At 61.7% G+C, this 24739-nt stretch overlaps 2 protein-coding genes across 5 annotated transcripts; one reads left to right on the top strand and one right to left on the bottom strand.

Annotated features, from left to right (window-relative positions):
* The first annotated feature begins 496 nt into the window (after positions 1 to 496).
* On the top strand, positions 497 to 7401 carry MEAF6 (MYST/Esa1 associated factor 6). Of its 4 annotated transcripts, XR_009462898.1 has the most exons (9): positions 497 to 634; positions 883 to 998; positions 1257 to 1344; positions 2032 to 2077; positions 2983 to 3175; positions 5348 to 5377; positions 5481 to 5538; positions 6169 to 6202; positions 6662 to 7401. XR_009462898.1 is itself a non-coding variant. In XM_019490224.2 (8 exons), exons 1-8 carry the CDS (start codon positions 536 to 538, stop codon positions 6668 to 6670), a joined length of 615 nt encoding a protein of 204 aa, XP_019345769.2. In that variant the 5' UTR covers positions 497 to 535; the 3' UTR covers positions 6671 to 7401. The 4 variants fall into 4 exon arrangements, 2 of the variants coding, with proteins under 2 accessions (XP_019345769.2, XP_059585437.1); XM_019490224.2 differs by lacking the exon at positions 5481 to 5538; XR_009462899.1 differs by lacking the exon at positions 5348 to 5377 and having other exon boundaries at positions 498 to 634.
* Positions 7402 to 13107: 5706 nt separating this feature from the next.
* Positions 13108 to 24312, bottom strand: ZC3H12A (zinc finger CCCH-type containing 12A). The gene is made up of 6 exons (XM_059729453.1): positions 24173 to 24312; positions 23392 to 23940; positions 17421 to 17560; positions 16579 to 16813; positions 15896 to 16002; positions 13108 to 15813 (listed from the first exon to the last, which is right to left on the bottom strand). The coding sequence occupies exons 2-6, from the start codon at positions 23910 to 23912 to the stop codon at positions 14747 to 14749; spliced, it is 2070 nt and encodes a 689-aa protein (XP_059585436.1). The 5' UTR covers positions 23913 to 23940; positions 24173 to 24312; the 3' UTR covers positions 13108 to 14746.
* Between the last annotated feature and the right edge of the window lie 427 nt (positions 24313 to 24739).

Genomic DNA, 24739 nt, shown 5'->3' with positions numbered 1-24739 from the left:
TGGACCGCAGGTCAGAGACGGCGCGGCCACGGCGCTGGACCACCGCTGTGGGCGACCCACCGGCCGGCTGCCCTCGCCGCCCCAGGCAGCGGCCGTGCGTCCTGCGAGGGCTGACCCGGGCACCCCCAGGGACGCTGCTGCGCCCTTCTCCCCCCCGACCACACCAGAAACACGACTTGTACCCAAACCCGTGGGCCTGGCCCCGCGCACACGCGTGTGCTTACAGACGCGGCGTCAGGGCGCTAGCGACAGCTGGCAAACCCTAGCGCCCACGAGGATGTGTGCGTGTGGTTTGGGGCTTTTGGTTTGCTTGGGGTTTTTTTAGTTAAAGGTAGCGTTTGTAGACGTGAGCCTAGTGCGGCACACTAGGGGGGAGAGAGTGTGAGTGTGTGTGTGAGTGTGTCCAGCTCAGCGGTGCGCGCGCACACGCAGGCGTGGTGCGCGCGCAGGCGGCTGCCGCCGGGGCGCTGCGGGATAAATAGGGCGGGCGAGGGGGCGTGTCCGGGCGGAGGGGGCGGCGCGGCGCGGCGGATCCATGATGGCGGCGCTGCAGCCGAAGGCGGGCGGCCCCCCGCAGATCCCGGACACGCGGCGCGAGCTGGCCGAGCTCGTCAAGCGCAAGCAGGAGCTGGCGGTGCGCGCCCGGCCCGGCCCGGCCCGGCCCGGCCTGGCCCGACGCGGGGGCGTGGGCGTGGGGGTGGGGGATGGGGGCGTGGGGCGGGGCCAGGAGGAGGCTCAGCGCGGGGTGGGTGGGCCCATGCCCCGGCCCCGGCCCCGGCTGCCCGCGGGGGCTCGGGACCGCCGGGGTGGCCGCTCCCCCGGCCCCGCGTGCAGGCGCCGGCGGCTGTAGCGCCCGCTCTGGTTGTGCCCTTTCCCGCGCAGGAGACGCTGGCCAACCTGGAGCGGCAGATCTACGCCTTCGAGGGCAGCTACTTGGAGGACACCCAGATGTACGGGAACATCATCCGCGGCTGGGACCGCTACCTCACCAACCAGAAGTGAGTGCGCGGTCGGGGCCGGTCGGGCCGGCTGCTGGGACGGCCCAGCGCCGAGCGCCGCGCTCCCTCCGGACCCGGCAGCGCTAGGAAGGTGCGAAAGGCACTCCTGGCGCCGGGGTCTCGGCGTGCTCTTCCTTGCGCGCAGCAAGCGCAGCCCTTAGGATGGCGAGCGGGCGCGGTGCCGGGGACGCCCCTCGAGGCGGGGCGAGGCGGGGCGGGGTGGGGGGCGGCGCAGTGAGCGCGCGCGCTGTCTTTCAGGAACTCCAACAGCAAGAACGACCGACGCAACCGGAAGTTCAAGGAAGCCGAGCGACTCTTCAGCAAGTCTTCGGTCACCTCGGCAGCCGTGAGTACCGCGTGCACACAGCGTGACGGGGCGGTGCGCCGCGCCGCGCCACGCCAGCCTCAGCCCCGAGCTTGCCCCCCGAACGCCGCGCGGCAGCTGCAGCCGGGCTGCGCACGGTCCCCTCTGTCACGTCTCGCTCTTCTCCTTGCTTCCAGGTGGCTCTGAACTGCTCTTCTCAGTTTCCCCGGTTGTTCCCTTAGCCGCCTGCTTGCTCGGCTTTCCCCGGGACTGACCGAGGGCAGACCTGGGGTGACCGTTCCTCCCCCTGCCCTTACGGCACTTCTAGCTCGATAGCTGGCAAGTCCTGCCGCAGTCCGTGCCGTGCCCTCCTGCTGTGTGCGGCGAGGGCAGCACAGCGGTGTCCATCCCTGTCCCCCTCTCACAAGCGTCTCCGAGTTTCCTTTCATGCAGTCTCCCTCGCACGCTCACACCTGCCACGGCGCCCAGGAGAAGTGAAGGGGGAGGGAGCAGGACAAGCAGGAAACGTTCGTGCCTTGCACGCCTGTCCTTCCCGCTCTCCTCCTGTGCGAGTCCCTCTCTGGCCCTGCTGTATTGCCGTTCAGCTGGCAGTTCCTGGAGGCAGAGATCATCTCTCTCTCTCTCCATCTGGAAAGTGCCTTGCGCGTGTTTCAGTAAAACGTGATCAATGGGAATCCGTCTCCATAAGTGTCCCCTCTGGTTTTGTAGGCCGTCAGCGCGTTGGCCGGAGTTCAAGACCAGCTCATTGAGAAGCGTAAGTAGCTGCCTGTTACCCGTCTCTGCGTGACTGAGGTGGAAAGAAGGAAACCGTTTGCTTTGGAAAGAGGGCTCCTCCCTGCGGTGCTTGCTGCTTCCGACGCTTGCGGTCGCTTCCCTGCCTCTAGCCCTGTTGCACGTGTGTGTGCGCGTCGGGGGGGTCTCCGTACCCCAGTAGTTCCACTGCTCCCAATTCTGTCGCCATAAGTAATGCTTGCAGTGAAATTACAGCGCGATTCCCTTCCAAAAAAAGGGAGGTTAGTTTTGTGTCCATCTTAAAGCTTTCTGTGCACGAGACGTGCGTGGCTTTGGTGATGGGGGGAGGTAAGAGTCCAGGGTCAGGCTTTGCGTAGTTGCCACTGGAGCCGTGTGCTTGGAGCCGGTGTGAGGTTCGTGGGACTTCACACCTTCCCTCCTGTGTTTGCCTGGTCTGCCCCCGCCTGTGTGACCTAAAGGTTGAGTTATTTTTATTCTTTTTTCGCATTCATTCGCTTCAGGTGCGTTCCTGGCTGATCAGAGGGGCTGGGGGAGGGCAGCGTTCCAGCCGTAGCGCTGACTTCCTGCCTGGTCTAATTCTAATAGTTTTCTTTCTCCAGTGCTTAGGGCATTTTGCTGCCCCTGCTATAGGATGCGGCATGCAGTAAATGCATTCTGGGGTTGTTCCTGCTTCCGGAGTTTGCCCGGGGTTGCCTGCAGCATGCCTCTTGCAGGGGGTAACTTGTCCTGCTCCAGCAGTGTGCTGCGCACTAGAGAACGTCCACGGCCCCCTGAGGCTGCCCTGTGCCCTGTGCTGATGGGGTTTGCTCCTGTTCCTTGGGACCTGGCTTGGGCACTCGAGGTCTGTCTTGGAGCTGAACAGCTGGGAATTAACAGCTGTGCTCTCCTGGGTTTGTTGCGTTTTAGGGGAGCCGGGCAGTGGGACAGAGAGCGACACTTCTCCAGACTTCCACAATCAGGAGAACGAGCCCAGCCAGGAGGATGCCGACGATCTGGATGGGTCTGTGCAGGGCGTGAAGCCCCAGAAAGCTGCTTCCTCCACTTCCTCGGGGAGTCACCACAGCAGCCACAAAAAACGGAAGAACAAAAACCGACACAGGTTAGTGGTGCCAGCAGCCCATGGCAGGCCCTCCGAGCCGCGGGGGTTGGTTGTCAAACAGGCTTTGTCCCGTGGAATAGCCACGTGTGTTAGAGCAGCGGGAGGGACGGGCTGCTGGTTGGCCGGGGTGACAGGCTGACATCACTTTCCTGCCAGTCTCCAAGGCAGTGGGAAGAAGCTGTTAGGTGCCTTCAGTGGGCCTGAGGAGGCCTGTTGGGGTTCCTCAGGGCTGGGGCCAAGAGGGAGAGGCCCTTGGAAGCAGGTAAACTAGTGGCCTGAGCCAGGGAGTGGCAGGAAGGAGTCCCTGATTTCAGCCCCAGCTCTGTTAGGACAGTCTGAGCGATCCTGGGAGCGGTTCTCCCCCTTTTCTCTGCCTCTCCGAGTTCTCCAGCCGTAGGGCAGAATAAATCTGGCCTCTGCTCTAGGGGAAGGTTACATTCTGGTTGCCACGATGCCTGCCTGGGGTTGAGTGAGGCAGGGCTGCTGGCTGGTTTCTGGGGGATAAGGGCCGAGTGATAAACCAAAATGTCTGGGCAGTCCACGAATTCTGAAGCTCCTGGAAATCCCCAGTGCCTTCATCCAAACTTTATTCCAGACCCTTCCTTGCATTGTTTGTCCCAGACCAAGCCTAAGGAAGTAGGTTTGTCGGTTTACCCTGAGGCGCTCGCTGCACAAAACAGTTCTCGAGCCAAGGGCTTGGGGCAGCTCAAAGGGGACTGTGCCTTTAGAGGGGCAGTAAGAGGGTCACTGCAGACTGCGTAAAGCCTCAGACCGAGGACATGACCCAGCCTCCAGTGATGGAGCTTAGGAATAAACTACTCCTCTGCTCATCTTCCTCTGAAACCAGTGAAACAGGGTCCAGGACCACACAACCCCCGGTCTGGTCTGGTACTTCTTGTGCCCTCAAAGAGAAGCAGCCAGGTGGTCTCTTTCAGGTAGTCACTAGCTGTCCCACGCTGCGTTCGCACAGCCAGGCCGGGAATGTCTGACCCAGTTCAGTGAAGTTAACTGTCCTGACGGCTGCTACTGACTCCTGAAGTGTTTCCAGCAGAGGAAAATGTCCCAGTCCCCTCAAATCCGTGGGCTGGCCCCAGGTTATGACAAGGAAGGGCTGTGGACTTCTGGCCCACCCCGCTCGCCCGAATGTGCTCGGGCGAAACCCCTAGCCGAGAGGAGGGAAGGGCTGTCCGTGGGGCTGCCCCTGTTCCAGGGACTCGTCCTGCCAGTTGCCTCAAAGGAGTTCTGCTGCCTCTGCCGGGAGCAGCGGAGGCCTCTGGAAACTGGCTCTCTTTGGGCGTGAGGCGCACGGCTTGCCGCAAGGACCAGCCCCTTTGCAGGCCGTGCTGACTGCCGGCTCCAAAGCAGCTGAAATGCAGTGCGAGTCTCCAGCTGGCATCTGAAGACTGGGAACCAGGTGAAACACGGGGATGTCGCTGTCGGGGGCCCTCACTTCCAGTGCTGTGCAAGTCCTGAGATTAAAGCCCGCGCTGGGGTGTAATTCTGGTGAAATGTCCTGTTGACACCCCCCTTTTAACCAAGACAATTGTTGGCTTCCAGGAAGAGCAGTAGAGAGCGAGCGCTGTGGTGTGTGTGGATGCTTGAGACGGCTGGTGGGTGTGCAACAGTTCTGTAACTAGATTCAAACAGTTCACTTTGTTTTCTGTCCAGGTTTGTAAGGGGGCTGCCTGGGTGTGTGTGTCGAGAGCAGCTGAATGCAAAGTGGGCCAGATATTCCTATGACCGCCTCCGCCTTTCTGCCTGAACAAACTTCTTTGCTTTGGCGCTAATAATCTGAAGAGAGCCTCTGCTTTCTGAGCTCCCACTTGGTTGCTTTTGCGAGCAAAGAGAGCTCTGTTTCTGCGGGCTAGTGTGTCGCTCCATAGCTTCCTTTCTCCGCATACACACGTTCCTTCTGCAGAACCACTGCTCCACTCTAACGCCCCTTTACCCAGAAAGCCACTGGGGGTGGGGGGCTCTGGACCGCTGAGTCTGGAGTGCTTTTTATGCCACATTTTGGTTAAACAGATAAATATATATCTAGATATATCATGACATTTGGACACTAGCTTTATTATTTCAGTAATCTCACTAAGGTGGCTAATCAACTAATTTATTTAATTCATTAGTATATTAATTTCTATTGCTTTCTTCCTTTCAAATGCTGCCCCTCAGCCCGTCTGGCATGTTTGATTATGACTTTGAGTAAGTTTGACTTGAATTAGTACTTGTGCTGTGTTGTTAGTGTGTAGACACCAATGTGCCTTTTGAGACCTTTCTAACCCATAGTTTATCTGTTTAATTGTAGGTATGTATATTAGGTTAGGCTGGGAAGTTTTTTTTAAAAACAGAAAAACGTGACGGAGGTAACATTTTTATTTAATAACTTAAGCAAAATTAAATCAACTTCATTCTTCTGCCTCTCTTACTTTATTTTTAAATAGATAAACTTTGTCTTAAAACATAGTTAAAACCTGATTTCCTGGCTTTGCTTCCTAAAGAGATTAGTGTAGATTTGGATATTGTCTTCCGGTCGAATGTAATAAACCCGATACCCGTGAGTTTTGTAACCCCTGTTGTCTCAAAGTCCTCTATCTCTCTCTTCCAAGTAAATTGCCGTTACCACAATGGCTGAATAATTACTCATGGCATAGTTACACCTCTAACAAATTAACATAGAGCATGCGTTTTTAATCCCATCTCTGTATGCTGCATAACTTCTCTGTGATTGTTTTTCTCTGAACCTTTGCTAACCTTCTCTGACCGAGGGGGTGCAATATGCCTTTTGGCAAGGAGTGAAGCATCCACTCTGGTTTGTGTCTGCTCCTTGCCCAGTAACCCTGGGACGCTGATTCAGCTCCGCTGAATCGGAGACTGACCGAATTAACCACATAGTCTTTGTTGTAGCCTGTGCCGTATGCGGTAGCTGGTTCTTGGAGCCCCCCTTGTGGTGTAGTGTACTGAAATGGGCATTTCTCTTGTCTTTCTCATCGCAGGATTGATCTCAAGTTAAACAAAAAGCCAAGAGCCGTAAGTATCCGTCCTCCCCGTCCTCATTTGTATTGTTGATCTGTACATGCCGGCGACCCTCTGCTTCCGCCGTGGTTCAGATCTCTCGCTGTCACGGCAGGGGGATAGTTTAGTGCCAAGGCAGCAGGTGCCTTGTGGATTTGTCGTGGTGGGCTCATCCGTTGCTGGTTCGGTATTGCTACTGTGTAGAAGCCCCTTCGTTTTGCTTGCGAAGAACTGTGCTTGCGCCCTTCCTCCCAGTGCCGTGAAGACCTGCTGGGGTCTGGCAGCCGGTCCTTAGTGGAGCTTGAGAGGTGCAGAGGAAGGGGCCTGCTCTTGGACGTGTGCCACTACGGTAGCACGCTCCGCTTGCAGCGAACGGGGCGGGAGTGAGAGCGGGCGTCTGAGGGAGTGTCCCAGGCCAGCGAGCAGGTTGGGTGCGTGGAGGGCCTTAACGCCGGTGCTCTCCGCTCTCTGCAGGACTACTAGACTCATCAGCACTGAAGCTTCCAGGACGTGGGCCCCACGCGAGTCTCCACCGAGGAAAATGCCAATCTAGCGCAGGAGTGGGCCGCCAGCTCTGCAGCCGCACGTCTGCAGCCGGAAGCAGCCAATTCTGTCACACCGCCACGGGGGAGACCGTCTTGGCCGACATACTTTGTGTCATTGTGAGTCCCCTGGGACACAGGACTGGGCCGCGGCACGGGCGATCTTCAGGCCCCAAGGGCTCGCGCTGTCGCCCGGCTGAAGGCACCCTCCAGCTGGCTGACCCCGCCGCCACCATCGCCGTCGTCTGTCATCACTGCCGAGAGACATCACCGTCGCTCCCGTTCCCAGGGGATGGGCCTGTTTGTCCGCGCGGGTTGTAAATCTGTTACATGATTTTTTTTAATACGGCTCGTTCGTGTTCTGTTCTTGTTCGGGGTTGTTTTAACCAAAGTGACAAACCGGCTCTTCATCTTTTTCCTTTCCTACAAGCCCAGCCAGGCAGGCATGCTCTTTGTTTTGGGGACCGCTCCACTGCAGTGGAAATGCAAGTGGCTCCCCCTTGCCTCTCTCTCCTCCCTTCCCCAGGGCTCTGCGGGCTCTGAACCACGGGAAGGCTGGAGCCCAAAGCCCTCTTGCTCTGGGCGGTGTGTGGGGGGCGAGGGGTGGAGTCTCTTTTTAATGCACCCTTCTGTCATTTGTATATAAAACAATAAAAGTCCCACGTTCGCGTCTCCTCCTGGTTTGCTTTGAAGTTCAGCAGCTCTGGGTCGTGCTCTGTTCATTCCAAGCCCCCCAGGAGCCTGGCCTCTATTCTCTGTCTTGGGGGTCTTGCCTGGGCCTCGCTGCCTCTCCCCTCGCAGGTGATGGGGGCGCGTGTGCCGACACTGCCCTCCGAGCTGCTTGCTGGTACTCCCCTGGGCGGGAGTGGGCGAGTTGCCACGAAGGGTCCCTGCGCACGTGAACACAGCTCCATGGCACTGCCACCCTTAGCTTCGGGGTGCTGCGGCCCTGTGGTACCAGCGCTTAGAGCCCCCCTTCCAAGACCCTGCTTGGCCCTTCCCTGCTGAGCAGCTCCTCCAGGGAAGTTCCTGGCCCCAGAGTCCCTTCTTGCTGTGTGCCAGAGCCAGCAGGGCCCCTGTTTTAATTGCTATCAAGTGCTTGCAGCAGTGCCTACCTTGAGCTGGATGCTTTCCTAGCCAACCAGTGGGCCCACTTCTGGGACCCGCAGCAGGGCGGTGGGCAATGGCTGGCCGCACGGGGGGGGGGGAGGCTTGGCCAGCGCTGTCTGCACAGGTGTGTGCTGACCACGGAGATGCTGCTGTGGAGTAGCCGATACCTGGTGCTGCAGGTAGGCCCCTGGCAAGGCAGCAGCACTGTGCCAGCCCCCACAGGGAGGTGAGGGACCCCGTGCAGGTGGGCCCAGAGCACACCTGCCTTGCACCCTGGGTGCCCAAGCGTGGGGAAGCCTGCAGTGAGGCGGGGCTGGGGCGGGCAGGGGCCCGGGAGGTCCCCAGAGGCGCCAGCAGGGGGCAGGCCTCTGGCACGTGTTCGTGCAAGGAGCTGCAGCTGCAGGCTGGTGCTCCCTTTGCAAGGCTGGGTGGAGGCAGCTGTGCCCCAGGTGCATCCCCCGTGCAGGGCTGGCAGGTCTCTAGGCTCCAGGGCCAAGCTGCAGGGAGAGGGAGGCTGGGGACAACTTCCCTCTTCCCACCCCCCCGGACTGATGGTGCTACGGAGCAGGGTTTCTGCCCCAGGGCTGCTTCCTGACCTCTGTCCCCCGACTCTCGGCTGCAGGGCGGCCAGGCCAGCCCACGCGGCTGAGGGGGGCTGCGGAGCAGGGGGGCAGCGGTCACCCTGCAGCCCAGGGAGCGGTGGCTGTAGGCTCTGCAGCCCCCCCCCATTGTGCCCTGAGAGTCTGGGGCTGGTAGGGTAGGGGTGGTGGAGTCCAGCCTGGTGCCGAGATCAGGGGAGAGCATTCTTGCCTTGCAGGCCCCTGACCCACTTGCTCCCCCGTGCATCACCTACCTTTGGCCCGTGCGGGGCCCTGCGGCTGCCCGCGGGGTGGGCTGGCTGCATCTCGGCTTGCTGCGATGGGCTAACCCTGCACGAGGGCCTGCTCCGGTCACCTCCCTTCCCCCTGGTGCCTGCGTCCTGCTGCTGTTACTTGCCTGTAAAGAGCAGGGTAGAGTTGCACCTTATAGACTAACCTAACGGTGTGCCTAGGGCTCTAGCACAGGCTTCGCGAGCTGCAGCTCCCTGTGTTGTGTGCCGTGAGAGGACGTGCAGAAAGCAGCGTGGGGGGAAGAGGTCCCTGCTACACGTTACATACATTACACAAGTAACTGCTGAATCACAATAAGTGTAGATGGCCGTGCTGCAACGTAATGATCACAGGGTAAAAAAGACTGTCCAGCTACAAGAAGAGCCAGCCAGCTGTACAGTTAGTGCTTGACAGTGAGTAACAACTCCACAGCTGGCTTCTAGCTAGCTTGGTGCAGCAGGGCCCTTCCGATCCTGGCTTATCTGGCCCTGTAGCACGGGCTGTTAGCCTTTAACTGGGAAATCCCCCTCCCGCCTGCCCCGCATCCCCTTCGTCTATGTGCGGCTGATAACCCCCGGACAAGGGTCAGTGAGGGGGGCTGGCACCGGGGCCAGGACGTGCCTGCTGCGTGCAAAGCCGAGCTGAGCCCAGGGCCAGGGAGTGGTGTCCCGGGGTGCAGGCACGGCCACACAGCAGGGAGCGGGGCAGCGCTGTTGTGGCCTTGACCTCGGTGCAGTGGCAGGGCATGCGGGGGCTCCAGGAGGGCCCAGAGGAGCTGTGTCCTGGGTGGCGATGTGGAGCTGTTGTGCAAGCCTGACTCATGCCAGCGCCTGTCTGCTCCCATGAGCTTCCCCACTGTGCACACGGGGCCCTGGGTCACGCGTGAGCTCGGTGCCGAGGCCTGGATCCTTGCGATTAGCTGGTGAGAGCGGGGATCCAGCCGGCAGCTCCCCTCGCACTGCCAGCCCCAATGTGTGGGCAGGACAGATAAGGCATGGGGAGCCTGCCAGCTGAAAGGGCAGCTGTGCATGGAGCTGTGCATGGAGCCCGGGGTTTTCCATGCAGCTCTGCTCCTCCCCTGGGTGCTGGGGTCTCCCTCAGGAGTCAGGGACGCTGGGGGAGGCAGGCTGCAAACAGGGGCAAGTGCCAAGGGCAGGTCCCGTAGGTGCACGGAGCCGCCCAGGCGTGCAGGAGGGTGCCTGCCCCCTGCTCTCCTCCAAGCTACAGCTGCCGCAGGACCAGGCTGGACCCGGTTGCACCCCCGGGTTGCAGCTGCGAGTGCCAGCGCGCGCGAGCCCGGGGCGCTTGCACATGCCCGGCCTGTCCAGGCCTGTGCCCAACCCCAGCCCCGCACCGCGCCCTCCGTCGCGGTCTCGCCCCAGCCGGCTGCCGGTCCCCTGCTAGCCCAGCTCCGTCTGGCCCGAGGCGGGGGCCGCCCCGCTGCAGTCGCTTCCTCCTTCTCCGGCTGTTTGTTGGAAGCTTCCAGGAAGGCGACCGGCTGCTCCGTGAGCGTCCCCCCAGGCCTGGCACAGCCTCCCTGGGGCCCTGCTCCTGAGCTGGTTGGTGGCAGGGGCCGGCCGCTGCAGGGGCCCCGGTCCTGGGCACATGCCTGACCCCGTGGGTGTTGTGCTGCCTCGAGTTTGCCCCACTCACTCCCCAGGGACTTGTTTTGGCCTTTTGTCCGCTGGAGCCTGACGCCAGTGAGCGGAGCAGAGCGGAGCTGGGGATGCCAGCGGGGCCAGCCCCGCTCCAGGCACAGCCACGGAGCAAGCACCGGGGCAGCCGCGGGGCCCGGCTGGCTTGGCCCCAGAGCACAGGGTCTCTCCAGGTCCCCCCACCCTGGGGGGGGGCAATGCAGCCGGCATCCCGACTCCCACCCTGCAGGCCCTGCCACCGCCTCCCTGTCTGGCCCTGGCTGAGTCACTGGATTGCTCTGATTTTTGGGGGGGTGGGGGGTTGAGCCCCAGCCCAGCCCCTCAGTGCTGCAGCCATGTGCCAGTGCTGCCCTTGGCTGCGGTGCCGGCCTGGGGCAGGGGCCAGCAGGGATGGTCGTTGCTTTGCACCTGAGCCTGGCATGGGGGTGGAGGGGGCACCCCAAATACCACCCCATCACCTTTTGCAGGTGTCTGACACCCACACTCTCCAACCACCCCCCCAACACACACACACACACACACACACACACACACACACACACCTCCCAGACTCCCCCTGCCCTGAAACACCCACCCACCCATCCACCCCAAATACCTAACAACCCCTGCAAACACACAAGCGTGTACACACACTATTCTGCCTGCCCCCCAGCCTCTGACCCACCCCTCCACAAACACACACCTACATCTCAGCACACTGCCCCCCCAACACCCCCATGCCCATGTCCACGGGCTGCCTGCCCTACCCTGCACCCAGCTCGGTGCTCACGTGGGCCTGGCACTGCCCCCAGCTGGTGCCTGAAGCCCGGCTCCTGGGCCACGTTTGCAGGGCGCTGGCCTGGCTCCGCTCCAGGGTCACACGGGGCTCAGCGACATGCAGCGTGGCAGGCCTCTGGGGCACACCAGCCTGCAGGACCAGCCTGTCTGGAGGGTGCACCGGGTCAACGTCACCAACCGGCAGCTCAGGACTGGCCTGCCACACTCAGCACCTGCTGGGCTGGGGCTCTGGGCAAGCTGGGACCCCCCCTGCCCCCACATTCACCCCAGACACTTGCTGCACCACACAGGCAGGCACCCGGCGGGGATTCTCCCCAGCAGGGCTCAGTGCCCTGGAGCTGCGCTGGGCCAGGGTGCAAGCCTTGGCACTCCCCGAGATGCTTGTGCGATGCAGGCTATGGGGGGGGAGCAGTCGCCCCTCACTCCACTGAGATAAGCTCTGCTCCGATTTCTGCCCCCCCCTTGCCCCCCTGCCCTCGGGCTGAGCCTAGGGCAGGGGCGCTGGGGTGCCTGAGCTGGAAGGGGCAGGGGCTGAGCCACAGCTAGCAGCCCCCACCGCTTGCTGGGCTGTAGCCCCCCCCCGCGCAGTCTCAGCCTGGACGCGGGCTCCCCTGGGCTGGCCCCAGCAGCGCCGGAGCTCCTTTGTTTGCCCGGCTGCACTGTTTACTCTGCTGCCTCCGCTTCCTTCCTCCCTGGCTCTCGCGCACAGCCCTGCCTGGCTGCCGCCGCCCCACCAGGCACCTGCCAAGGCTGCTGGGTTGGAGCAGGGCCCTGGCAGCAGCCTGAGAGGCTCCCTGGGCAGTGTGGGAGCCAGGCGGCCCGGGGGGCACAGGACCCTGTGTCTGTAGGGTCGTGTCCCACCTCCGTGGCCTCCTCTCCCCAGTCAGGGCTCTGGTCCTGGGAGAGGCCCCTGGGAGCCTGGGGCAGGGCTGAGGGACCCTCTGCACCAGGAGCAGGTGCAGGGAGCAGGCACGAGGGGTCAGTGGGGGCTGGTCAGAGACCCCACGCATAAAGACCTGCAGCGTCTGGGCAGCCTGGATCCTCCTGTGCAGCAGTGGGGAGACCACCGGGATGTCACCTGCCCCTGCAACTGCCTTCCAGCAATGAGAGGGATAGGATGGGCTCAGGCAACCCTGCTCTGCCCCAGGGCACGGGGAGGACAGACCAGATGCTAGGGCATCTCGCCAGGCCTGTTCTGCAGCCTCTCCCCCCTCCTGTTTGCTTCCCTGGAGCCAGGCAGGAGCCTTGTTCATCCCTTCCTTCTGGGACGGCTCCTGCAGCCCCTTGCAGCAGCACAGGGCTAGTATAAAGCGCCTGGACCGGCTGGGAGCTCCGCGACCTTCATCGCTGCTGCTCTCAGCACATGCGCCAGCGACAAGCAGCCACAGCCCACTGCAGCGGGGCCCAGCTGCAAGTCTGCGGTGAGCACGGAGCTCACAGCCAGGTGCTGGGGCCTGGTGCCCCACTGGAAGCTGCCAGGCACAGGCACTGCACATGCACAGCCCAGTGCACCTCCGCACTGGCGCACCTGCCAGGGAGGAGGGGAGCAAGGGTTCCCGCAGGTGCTGCTGCATGCACCCGAGCAGGGGCAGCTGGGACACCGCCTCGCTCCGTGCATCTGTGAAACTGCACCCAGGCAGCAGGGACCCAGCCTCCTGTGCCCAGGAGCAGAGCAGGGGTGCTCTATTCCACCCCCTCGCCCGAGGACGCACTCCTCTCTGCTTGCATAAATCCACAAGCAGGGCTGTACCGCGGGTGCCCAGGAACCGGAAAGGAGAACGCCAGATCTAAGGCAGAGGGAAGAGGCCGAGACCTGGTGCTGCTGGCATAGGGGGACCCTGCATGCAGAGTCCAGGACGTCCAGGCCAAGGGGTGTGCAGAATTCCCCGCACCGGCCTTAGCCATCACAGCAGAGAGGGCAGGCCGTCTTCCCTAGCCTCTCACGCAAGGACCGGGCCGGCACATCGTTCAAACCAGGGATCTTTATTGATGCAGTGGCAGCTCTTACGCAGGGCTGCCGCCTCGCTCTATGTACAGGCTGCAGAGACATGCGATACAGCAAGTTTTAATAAAATACAAACCTGTCCCTACAAAAAAAGGAGGAGTTGGTCCTGATTACAACAGGATGAGTACATGCTGGCTCCCTGCCCCAGAGCCTTCCAGGAGCGCGACAGCCGAGGATTCGGTGAGACCATCCCGCGAGTTTGTAGACAATGGATCATTAAAAACGCAACATTTTTTCCCGTCATTTACAAATAGGCAAAGTTTCAGATTACATACAATTAAGAAGCATTTTGCTTACTAACATGAAACATTACAGCTGCTGTAATGCATCATCATCAACCAGGCGTACAGGGTTTGTGTCCTTGCGGCTGCCCCGGCACATGGTGCCGAGCGGACTAGCCCAGCCCTTGCCAAACCTGAGAGGGAAGAGCCAGGAGGCACGACGGGCCCCGCGGCTCTGCTCTCCCGCGGGCTGGCAGCTAGGAACGGCTTTCATTTAAGCCACAAGACGGACGTAATTAAAAAATCCAACGCACAGATACAATGTGTATCAACAAATCAACTGCCTCTGGCCTGGGTGTGAGGGAAAACTTCCCTTCGCGCCCCAGAACAGCCCAACGCTGGGACCAGAGACAATTGCTACAGTATGTGTTCTTGAATATCCTTAAACGGTTTAGATACAGTATGCACAAGTCAAAATAAAGATAGAAAATCCCCCACAAACAGGCCAGGGGGGTCATTCACTGCCCACAAGGGCTAAACCGCAGCTTGCAGGGGGCTGCAGGGAACCAGAGGGCTCTGGCGGGGCAGGGGAAAGATGTGGAGGAGAGGAGGAGAGAGAAACGTGGAGACAAGCTCGCTGGAGACAAGCCTCGAACACTGCCAAGAGGCCGGGGGAGTCACGGAGCAGCGCACACGGGACTCGTGACCACACACCTTCTTTTCGACCAGGCTCTCGCACGACGGAAGGGAAGGGACCCACGTCCCCGCCCTCTGCTCTGCCACGCGGCCAGGCTGGAAGAGCTGCCACGGCCTGCCCTTCCGCGAGTTTGTGCGTGGAGCACGTGGGTTTTTGGTGCGGGGAGGCAAGAGGTCGGCCAGGCGACTCCAAGCCCAGGGTCCCCGGGAGCTCTGGCGCGGTGCCGGGACTCGAGGCAAGCGCGGATCCTGGCAGCGGGACGATTAGGTCCTGCAACCGGGCGAGCATTGCTGCTACGCTCTGGAAAGCGACCCCGCTGGGCAGGCGCCTGGCGTGGGTAGGGCACAGGAGGGGGAGCTGGCAAAACAAGCTTGTGAAACCAAACGGGGTCAGAGCCAGCTACGGGAAGGCAGCGTCTTATGAGCAAAGTTGGCGTGACTAAAGGGAGCTGAAGTTACGGACCAGAGGGCTAGCGTTCCCCGCGCGTTCAAAGTCGAGCTGAGCGGTGGTGCCAAGTCCCAGGCTTGGTCAGAAAGCAGGTGACCCTCGTGCCGCCTTTCCCCAAGAGATGCCAGCGACAGGGACGTGCGCTGCCAGAGGCAGCCGCCCCACTCGCTCGAGTTTAAACCAGCGGCTCTCACCCTCCCGGCTCCCCGACGGCCCTGCAGGATGCCGGGAGCCCCTCACAGGCCTGGGTTCTGGGACTTGTAGGTTATGATCTCGGCCGCCAGTCTCTGGGGATCCAGCAGCTGCGGGAACCGGTTCATGACCGCATCCACGAGGTGGGGGTGGAAGATGCCGCAGAGTTTCACGTGCACGTTGGCCCGCTCCTTGGCGAACTGCTCTGACAAAGCCCACGGGCAGGGGTCGCTGTAGGCCGGGCCCGGGGCTCTTTGCAAGGGGCGGGGGTCTTGCGTGCTGCTGGCGCGTGCAGAAGGAGGGGGCAGTGGGTACGGCTCAGACCAGTACTCACGGGGGTGGAGAGGCGCCGGCGGGCCGTTGTACTCGCTCGGGAGGCTATACTGCCCGGCGCTGGCTGGGTGCACAGGCATGCCGTAGCCCGAGAAGGCACGGGAGGGCCTGGCGTGGGACATCTCCGCGCTGTACGGCATGTAGCTGGCCCCAGAGCAAGCCGAAGACATGGCTTTGTGAGAGCCAGGCTTGTAGAGGCTGTCGGGCTCCAGGCTGGGCGAGGGCTGGTACAGGGGTCTCGGCTGCCCGCAACTGCAGCTGCAGACGGCCACCTGGTCAGGGGGGCAATGCTCGCAGTGGCTGGCGGATCGGCAAGGCCACATCCCGGACAACTGGTTCTCCAGGGAGCAGAAGCCCGAGTCGGGGGGCTCCTGAGACATGCAGGAGAGAGAGTCCATGTGGGGAGAGGAGACGGGGTGCTGGGGCCATTCGGCAGATCTATGGCCACTGCTGTGAGGCGGGGTGAGCCCTGGGGCACAGCCCTTCCCCGGGAGCGGACCGTCACCTGGCTTGGCCTTCTGGGCTGCTCCTTTCCTCTCGGCCGAGGCTCTCTGCATGCAGCTGGGGTCCACGTCTGTGGAGGCAGGACACAGCAGCTCTGCCTGCCCAGCTCTCTTGCCCTTCTTCTCCTCCTTGGCAGGGCTGGTGGTGCTGGAGGCACTTCGGGTGGGGGACAGCTTGGCGTTGGCCCGAAGCTCGTCCGCAAGCGAGCGCTGGGGCTGGTTGATCCTCTCGGGGTGGTAGAACTTGCACTTGATGCCGTAGGTGCATTTCTTCCCTGCAAGGAGAGGGCAGAGCCTGGCATAAGACGCGGCCCGGGACCCCAGGGGCAGCCGCCTCCCGCACAGGCTGGGCCTTACCATAAGGGCACTGCTGCTTCTTGTGCTCTGGGACCACAGGCTTCTTCCTCAGGAAGTTATCTAGGCTGGGGCCGTGCCGCCCCAGGGGGTCGTCTGGGGGCATAAATCTGGAGAAGGACAATAAGCTTGAATCGGGACAAGCCACCTTGGGTCTAGAGCCCTTCACACCTCGGCTACAAGGCACCCCCAGGCCAGACCCCGACCCCTCCCAGGGCAACAGGGCGACAGAGCCAGGAAGGAGGAGAACGGGAGCGGAGGAAGACGGGTGGGCCAGCCTGGCGAGGCAGCAGGGCCAGGGCAGGTGGTCACCACACCCTGGCCGCCGTCTGCCATCGCCGGAGGAGGAGGGGAAGCAAGGGCTCAGGGCCAGGCCGGCACGGGCACAGGCTCGGGCTCTTCAGCAAGAAGCAGACAGCAGCCGCTGTCTGGACACCGCGCCTTGTCCCGGGCCAGGAACGGCCCTGCGCACGGAGCCCCGACTGACTCACTTCCTCCCGAGGCGCTCACCTGACATCACCGTCTGCTCCCTGCACAGCCCACACATGCCAGCGCCCCGCCTTGCCTCGCCGGTGTAACACAGCCACCGCTCAAACCCCCTTCCTGGACACGCAGGCATTTGCTGGAAGCCATGGCCCTGCCCTCCTCCCCCGGGAATGGGAACGGGATCGGGAACAGGAACGCACTTGTCGTTGACGAACGAGTACATCAGCAGACGCTCCTCGATGAACTTCTTCCACTCGGGGCGCTCATTCTGCAGGTCCCGGTAGGTGTCGTTGGACACCACGATGCCGTCTGACTCAAAGGCCAGCTTCACGATGAAGCGGTCATCGTAGCAGACCACGCGCTTGCCGCCCACCCGCCGGGAAGGGGTGAAGACCAGGATTTTCTTCTTCTCCAGGTCACGGAGGATGTGCTGGTCTGGAATAAAGCACGACCCCCTGAAATGATGCCCGAGCCCAGAAGTCTTCCACTACAATGCGAGACCGCATTGAGGAAACCCATAGCGCTCCAGTTACACGCAGCTGGATGGCCCGGGATGCTTATACAGCACCTAGCACAACCCTGGCCTCATCCTCAGAGCCTCCAGGTGCTGCTGGAGGTCAGCGAGACTCAAATACGCAGTGCTCCCCTCCCACTGATGGGGCTGAAGCAGCCAGGGTGGGGCTTTTGTAGGGCCCTGCCCTAGGCCTGGCTTTCTCCTTGGAGCGGGGCGGCTGGCGTCAGAAGCACAGCTGCTTGCAAGTGCAGGGCAGGAAGCAGCACTGCCCGGGCCTGCTTGACCTGCTCTCGTCTGCCTACCAGCCTTCCCTGCAAGGGGAGCTGCACCATTAGTTCTCCGAGGCAGAGCCCAAGCTAGCAGCATCTTGCCAGGAGGTCGATGTTGTTGCTGAACGTGCCCAGACCAGGCAGATGAGGGGACGGGCTAGCGACAGGAATCCTCGCTGGCCAGACGGTGACCCACTAGCCCGATGGACCCTGGCCGCTGGCGACCTTAGAGGTTTAGCGCCAGTCTCTAATTCCTCACCTGTAATGAGCATGTCTGGCCGTGGCTGTTCCTTCCTCCAGGATGGCACGAAGACTGTGATATCCTTGTGTCCTCTGTCCCAAAACCACTGGACGGCCAGCAGGATGCCCCGGCAGGAGAACGCCTCTTTGTTTCCATGGCTGCACAAGAGAGAAAAGGAGAGAGGATTGGGCCTTTGGTGGCAGAGGAAACTGCGGTGCTGCGTCACGGGACTGCATTTTGAGCATGCAACGGGGCCGCAGCTCTGACCCTGCTGCTTCACGCGTGCCGAGCTGGTGCATTCATGGCAGCCTGCCCGTGAGGGTGCTGCCACCAGCAGCCCTGTGCCAAGCAGCTCCAGAGCGCTCGTCATCCCAGCCCAGCACCTCCAGCCCAGCCCGTGTCCCGGGATGGTGCTGGCCACAGCTGGAGTCGAGGAATGCAGCTGCATCCGGCAGGAAGCTACGCCCAAGGGAGTGACGTGCTCCCGTAACTCTCATGCTCCAGAGTCCTGGCATAGGTACATCTGTGCCAGGGGACTGCGTCACTAACCCTTTAGTGAAGGACAGGCTGCCCTCCCCTCGCCCTTGACACACAGCCCAGCGCGCAGAGCACTATTTATGGGGTCTGAACCTGATAAAGCCCCCGACAGCTTGTCACTGTTGGATGCTGGCAGGCTATCGAGAGAAGGAAAGGTCAGCCCCACATGTCAGGGGCCAGCGCCTGGTGCAACGTGACGGAGCAGCCTGCTACGCTCTATTCACAGAGCGCCCGAGTTTATGTAACGTGTACCAGGCGATCATCTCTTCGCAAATCCAGCGTTATCAGCACTGACGTTGCACGTTAACTAGGAACTTTATCTGCCGTTTCCAAGTTACTGGTCTCGCCAGCCACCAACTGCTCTCAGAGACCCAACGCCCGGCACGGAGCGATGCATACGTGGGCCCTGTGCTTTGCTTCCCTGCCCACCACCTCCCACCCTGCTGCCCCGCAGGCTCCCAGCTGGCCACAAACCAGTGAAGGAGGAAGGTCAAGTGTGGTGGCAATTAAAGGCCCTGCGCCTTCCAGGAGCAGCCCTCTCTTTGCTGGTTTCTTTTGCTGTCAATTTTCCAGCCCATGTTCAGAACCAAAGCTTTGGTCAAAAAGCAAATAAAAATGTGCGTTACCAAGGACTGAGCAATGGGCTGATGAGGGCAAGTGCTCAGCCTTGCACGGGGGTTTCTTTGGTCTCCGAGCAGGAGTGAAGTGTAGTCAGTGGCTGGCCGTGCCCAGTGCCCGGTGCCCAGGGCTCAGGCACACACTCGCACCGCAGCTCTCGGCACCGCTTGTCTGGCACCTCAGGTTCCCAACGCCCGGGCCCCAGCCAGTTTCTATTCTGGGCAATCACACGGCACTTCCTTAAGTCTCCCTTGCCATTTCAGAGACCTGCGGTTGTGCAACGCTCAAGTGCCAACGAGCTGATGTCGCATTCCTGCCTGGAGCCACCTCGGGTCACTCGAGATACGAGACTCCCCGTTTTCAGGTGCTTGAGGCCAGCCCGCGAGGGAGACGTGCTCTACGAGCATGGAGTGCAAGGGCACGAAAGGTTTGTGTTGCCAGCGCGCGTTTCCTGTAAGTCTTATCAGAGCTTTTAAATATGAAAGTGAAGCGACTTCTGTGGAAAAGCCCCAGCACCTATTCAGGCCAAACCTGTCTTTTTTTGTTTTATGACCCCGGAAGCTCAGAACAGCGAGGGCAAAGGCACATCACGAACGAGGTCTGTGACCTGACGGTGTTATGCAACGGTCAGGGCTGAAGTCCCGATGCCAAGCAGAGGCCTGGCTCCTGCACAGCGATCCCTCAGCTCCTAATGCAGCAGGAGAAGCTGCTTGAACAGAGGCCTCCAAGGAGGCAGACGGACAGGTTTCCAGTGCAGGAGGCAGCCTGGAAGATGGACAGAGACAGGTGCACGAAGCAGCAGCAAGAGAGGACAGGGGCTTCCATCGGGCACAGAGCACGGAGCAGGTGGGGAACTGGGCAGGGGTACAAGGAGTTGTCAGCCCAGTGCCTGGCCCAAACGAGGAAGGTGTCAGCAAGGGTTAAGGGTTGAGCCATGCCTCTCAGTCACATAAGCGAGGTGGAAAGATTAGATCAGAGGCATGACAGGGAGGAGGGGCCTTTGAAGGGCACTGCCATCCCTGCCTGGGTAGCAGGACCCGCAGCAAGCGGGCAGCAGCAGGTGCTCTGCAGTGGACCCAATCCTCCCAGACCAGCCTCTGCACCTTCCACCCCTGAACCCTGCCCTCCTGCCTGCGTGTGTCCCATTCCCTAGCACGCTGGCTCCCAAATCACTTGGCCACTTCAGAGAACACCCTCTTACACCCAGGGCCAATGTGTGACAAGCACTACAGCCAAGGGCCTTCCTCCCAGCCCTGCTCACCATCAGACACTCGTAGGACAGTAGACAGACACGGGGGCCGGGAGATGCTTCTAGTGTCCTGAACCCGCGTGCCAGCAACGAGAGCGAGGGACTCGGGACACTCACAGCACCGAGCGCTTAGGAAGCGGAGGAACGAAGCACCTGGATTATCCTCCCAATGCCAGCGCAGAGGGCGAGTGGCTCTGCGGTGCTCCTGCTCTGCCTGTGCACGCTCCAAGGGCCGAGGCTGCTGACACCATCCCTGCGCTTACACCAGCTTGGGCCCCACGAGTCACTTCAGCCCAGCTCCGCGGCACCCTCCGACTGTTCGACAAGCAACCAGAGCTTGCTTTGCATGTCGAACAGCCACTTCCAGGGTGAAGACTTCAGCCTTTCCCCCCCACCCACCTCCACGCAACAAAGCCCAGCCGTTTCTATTTTCTGTAACGCGGGGTTGAAGAGCACGGCACCCACACGTCACGGGTCATTTCCAGAACCAGCCTTGAAAGAACAGTGAGTTTCTAAAACTCCTGAAATAGAGGATTAGGATATAACGCAACCAAAACCCCCCTCGGCTGCAACGATGGGAATCAAAGGAATACCTCGACAAGCAGCATTTTTCCTGCCAGGGTGTCAAGAAATGCCGATTCTTTCTACCGCTCTATGCTCCCCGTCTCCCACGTTATCGAGCCTGCCGGCTGCATCTGTCCTCCCCGGGCACGTATCTGAAGCGTCACGTCTCCGCAAAACATAACGGGATTCTCTAGTGTAATCAGTGCTCTCTCCTTTCAACAGCTGCTCCCTCAGTCAGCAGGAAAGTCAGATTTAAGTCATTCAGAGCAGGGCTGCAGTCTTTCTGGGCCCCGAGATAAAGAGGGAAGTGTGACACTGCCAGAAAGTGCATCTCCGTCCCTCCCCCCTCGAACCCGATGTGAAAGACTGACTTCATGGAACATTTCTGCCAGGGCCTGTATCTACAAGGTGCCCGTCAGACTTCTTCCTTGAGAAAGGTTTGACACCGAAATGATGTCACCAAGCTCAGCGTCGAGGAGTCACCTCCATTTGTGTGCAGAAGGAACACACCCAGTGGGAATTTTCCCCAAACAGGCACGCTGCAATCCACCCAGACATGTGAAAACATCACAGCCCCGGGAAGACGAAAGGAGACCGAGGCTCGCTGCCCTCTGAAGCCCCAGCTCGCAATCCCGAATTTGTAACGAGAGGAGAAATGGGCTGATTGGATTCGGTAACTACCAAGAAAAATTCCCTTAGAAGGAAGTAGAAACTAATTTCCACCATGATTTGCATACGGTTGCCATGAGCAGGTCAGGGAGGCTGCCGCATGCTGTGCCAGTGAATCAGCAGGGACCGCACACTATTAATACAGGAAGTTTCAGAACGGAATTCCCCTCGCGGTGAACGGGCTTCAAAAAAAGAAAAAGGCAGGCACCCGACAGCTTTGCAAACATTAAACTTTGCTCCCGCCGCCCTGTTTTTACTGCACCTTTGCAGGAACTGGGGAGAAAGGTTATTTATGCCTTTAAAATGGCAGCTACGCAGAGTGTGAAACCAATCACGGGAAGGACAACACAAGCAGCCCAGCTGCCGGCTCCCAGCGCTGCACAGTCCGTGCTGCCCCGTCCCCTCCGATACAGGCTTATCAAGGGCTTAGCAGAGGGGAGCCAGGCACGATTTCCCTGCAAGGGCCTGCTCTGAAGTTTACTCATAACAAGTGGCCCGGGGTGATTGCGGCGTGTAACGAGAGGGTTTGTTAATAAAACACACAGGGCATAAATGTGGGTAAACACATTAACAGCTCCCGAGCCAGAGGCAACCGGCGACACAAGCTGGGAGAGAGAGAGAGAGAGAGAGAGAGGACACCCTGCAAGAGGGCTCTCTCCCCGCATTAGGCAGTGGGTAGGGAAGAGGGGTGCCACGGGGGCTGCAAAGGTGGCGATTTGAGGGGGAAGGGCTGGCCAAGCCCCTGCCCTGAGGCTTCCTGGTGCCACGCATGCCCGTTCTGACACGGGAAGCAAGCGGCAGAGCTGCCTCTGCGAGCGAGGCTTGCTGGAGGGCTAGCAGCTCTGACATCAGGGCAGCCAGTGGACCAGGGGTGTGGGGAGTAGCCACAAGGCTACAGCTTTATGGGGACGAAATCAGCTTTCTAGGGAGCTGTCCCAGACTCTGGAGTCTCCACTGGGAAGCAAGCAACGTGGGTGAATCCGTGTCTGGCAGGGACACGCTGGGCACACGGCATCATGGTGATGCCCCAAGAGGGCACCCACGTCTCACCCGCCCGCAGCCAGGCTGGCTACAGCTCCCTGTTCACGGGACGGGGCAGCACGCAGGGCAGAGGCCTCCCCCCGAGCTCCACGGACAGCGCGTGCTGCTGCAGCTCGAGGTCTTGTGGGCAGGAGTCTGCTCCACTTTCTGGCAGTGAGGTCAGCTGTCCCTCTAGGTCTGTTTTAAAATGAGGTCAGACCACCCAAGCCTGGGAAAGTGCGACTTCGCTGGGGTTTCCCTACTGGAAAGGCCCACGGCCCCTTCCCCACCCAGGTGAAAGGGCAAGCGCAGCAGATCGCACTCAGTCCGGGCCCAGCAGGACCTGGTGAGGGATGTGCTCTCCTTCCGGCCAGCCAGGACTGGCAGAGACCGCTCTAGCTAAGCCTTCATTGTCAAGCGCTTTCTGCTGCCCTGGGCGAAATCCCTGCAGCAGGGCCCACGTGCACATCCCAGCGGCTCCAGGCCGGAGAGGCGAAGACCACTGGAGAAAGCGGCTTGGGAAGTGGCATGGTGGAAGCAGTGCCCACATCCTGCCGCAGTCCCATGGTCAGCTGGCCCCACAGGGCTGTGCCTTCCCTCCCATGAAGGAAAGGGGAAACGCAGTGTCCCCACCCAGAGAGAAGTCACTTGGACGAGCCCTACCCCAGCTCCCCCCTGGGCAGAGGCCCTTCCCAGCCCTCTTGGGGCATCAGCATGGGCCAGAGTCACCAGGCCACAGCAGTCTGTGCCATCCCAGGAGATGGGCTTCCCCGTGCTGTCGTGTTGGTACTCGCATGCCCTGCACTCCCAACCTGTGCTAGGCCCTGGACAGATGGCCCGTGGGGCCGGCTCCTGGTTGCAGCACCGCTGGGAGAAAGGCTGGCTCCATCGGCGGGCCAGAGCTGCTGAAGATGACCGGCCCCTTCCCTTCCCTTCCCTTCCCTTCCCCATCTCTGCGAGGTACAGTAGTTGTGCTTCAAGCCACTAGGCCTTCAGCAAGAAAGCCAGCTCAGGATTACAGCCTCCCTTTATTAACCCCCTAATTATTTATTGAGCAACTTCCTGCTTTTGGAGCTTGCATAAAACCATTAGGTAACAAAGCTGCACACCATGGAGCCCATTTCGGCTCCCCAACGGCACCGAAGGTCTCAGGGGGCACCCGGGCCACTGCCGAGTGCTGCCTTGCTTGGAAGAGGCAGCTGTAGGAAGGTGCCGGGAGGCGAGGGAGGGCGCAGGCTGCCATGGCCCGAGCTCCGAGCTCCTTCCCACAGCTGGATGGAGACCCCGCGCCCGAGGGAGCGCTGCCCCCGCCACGAGAGATGCCAAGCCTACCTCATGGCCACGTTGCTCCCGTCAATGACCACAGGCCTCAGGTTACTGCTCTCCTTCTCCTCCAGCGTGGCCACGAGCTGCGGGGTCTTGTTGGCAAGGCCCCCACGAGGGACCAGCGGGGCTTCCCTGCCCTCCTGCGGGGCATCGCTCGCCTCCCGTTCGGCTGCGGCCGCCCCGTGCTTCACCAGCTCCCCGAGGACGGCGTTGGTGTCCGCGTCGAGGCCCAGCTTCTGGAGGACGGCGCGGATCTCCTCCGAGGTGTAGCCCAGCTTGCGGAAGAAGTCCACTCTCATCTTCATCTCCGTGCTGTCCGCGGGGCCCGGCTCGGCGCTCCCCAGCCACTCCGGGGCCGCGCCCGCCAGGCTGGGCAGGCCGGCCTCGCCCTCGCCCTCGCCCCCGACGGAGGGCAGGCTGAGGTAGTCGCTCTCGTACATCTCTGCGGGGCTCCTGCCTCGGGCCTTGGGGAGGCTCTCACTCCAGCGGGGAAAGCCCAGAGGCAGAGGGGCACGCGCCACGTCCATGGCTCCGAGGGTCACCCACGCCCAGCACCTGCCAAGCAGCAGGCGCGTTAGCCCCGCGCGGGGCAGGGGCAGGGGCAGGGGCAGGGGCAGGAACGGCCGCCACCGCCACCTCTACCCTTTCCGGGCAGCTCCCGCACCCAGGAACAAGGCTCCCAGCTGGGTCCCCTGCCCGCAAGCCCCCGCGCCGCGCCGCGCCACGAGGGAGGGAGAGGGAGAGAGAGAGAGAGGAAGGGAGGGTGCTCGGCGCTGCGGCTCCTTACCGGCCGGCCGAGCGGCGACTCCATGGGGCGATGTCGGTCGGGCCGCCCGGCCTTTATAGCCGGGTCCGGGCGCTGCAGCGACGCGGAAGCCGGCCGGGCGGGCGGGGAGGAGCCGCGGCCGCTTCCTGACCCGCCCCGGCCCCGGCCCCGGCCCCGGCTCCGGCCCCAGCCCCAGCCCCAGCCCCAGCCCCGCCCCGGGGACGCTCCGCGCGGAGCCGCCTGCAGCGCCGAGCACGGGGCCTGGTCGGCCGGGCGCGTCCCCGTGCCCGTCCGCAGCCCCGCACGTGCCCGGCCCCCCGGCGCGGCGCGGCGCGGGGCGGCGCGGCCCAGCGACAAGAAGTCGGCGAGCAGCCGACACGTTGTAACTCGGGCGGAAACACTGTTGCGAGCGGGCCGGCTCCGGCTCCTGCTCCGGCTCCTGCCCCGGGGCCCGGCAGCACAAACGCCCGCTCCCGGACAGCGCTGAGCCGGCCGCCGCCACGCCAAGGCGTTTCTGGTGCCAATGGCCATCCTGCCGACGTGGAAGGACGTCTCGAGGCCGGGCTGGACCCTGCGAGGGGCTCCCGG

This window comes from Alligator mississippiensis, chromosome 6 (assembly GCF_030867095.1).
Source record: "Alligator mississippiensis isolate rAllMis1 chromosome 6, rAllMis1, whole genome shotgun sequence".
Lineage (NCBI taxonomy): Eukaryota > Metazoa > Chordata > Crocodylia > Alligatoridae > Alligator > Alligator mississippiensis.
This window is presented reverse-complemented; position numbering and strand designations above follow the sequence as displayed.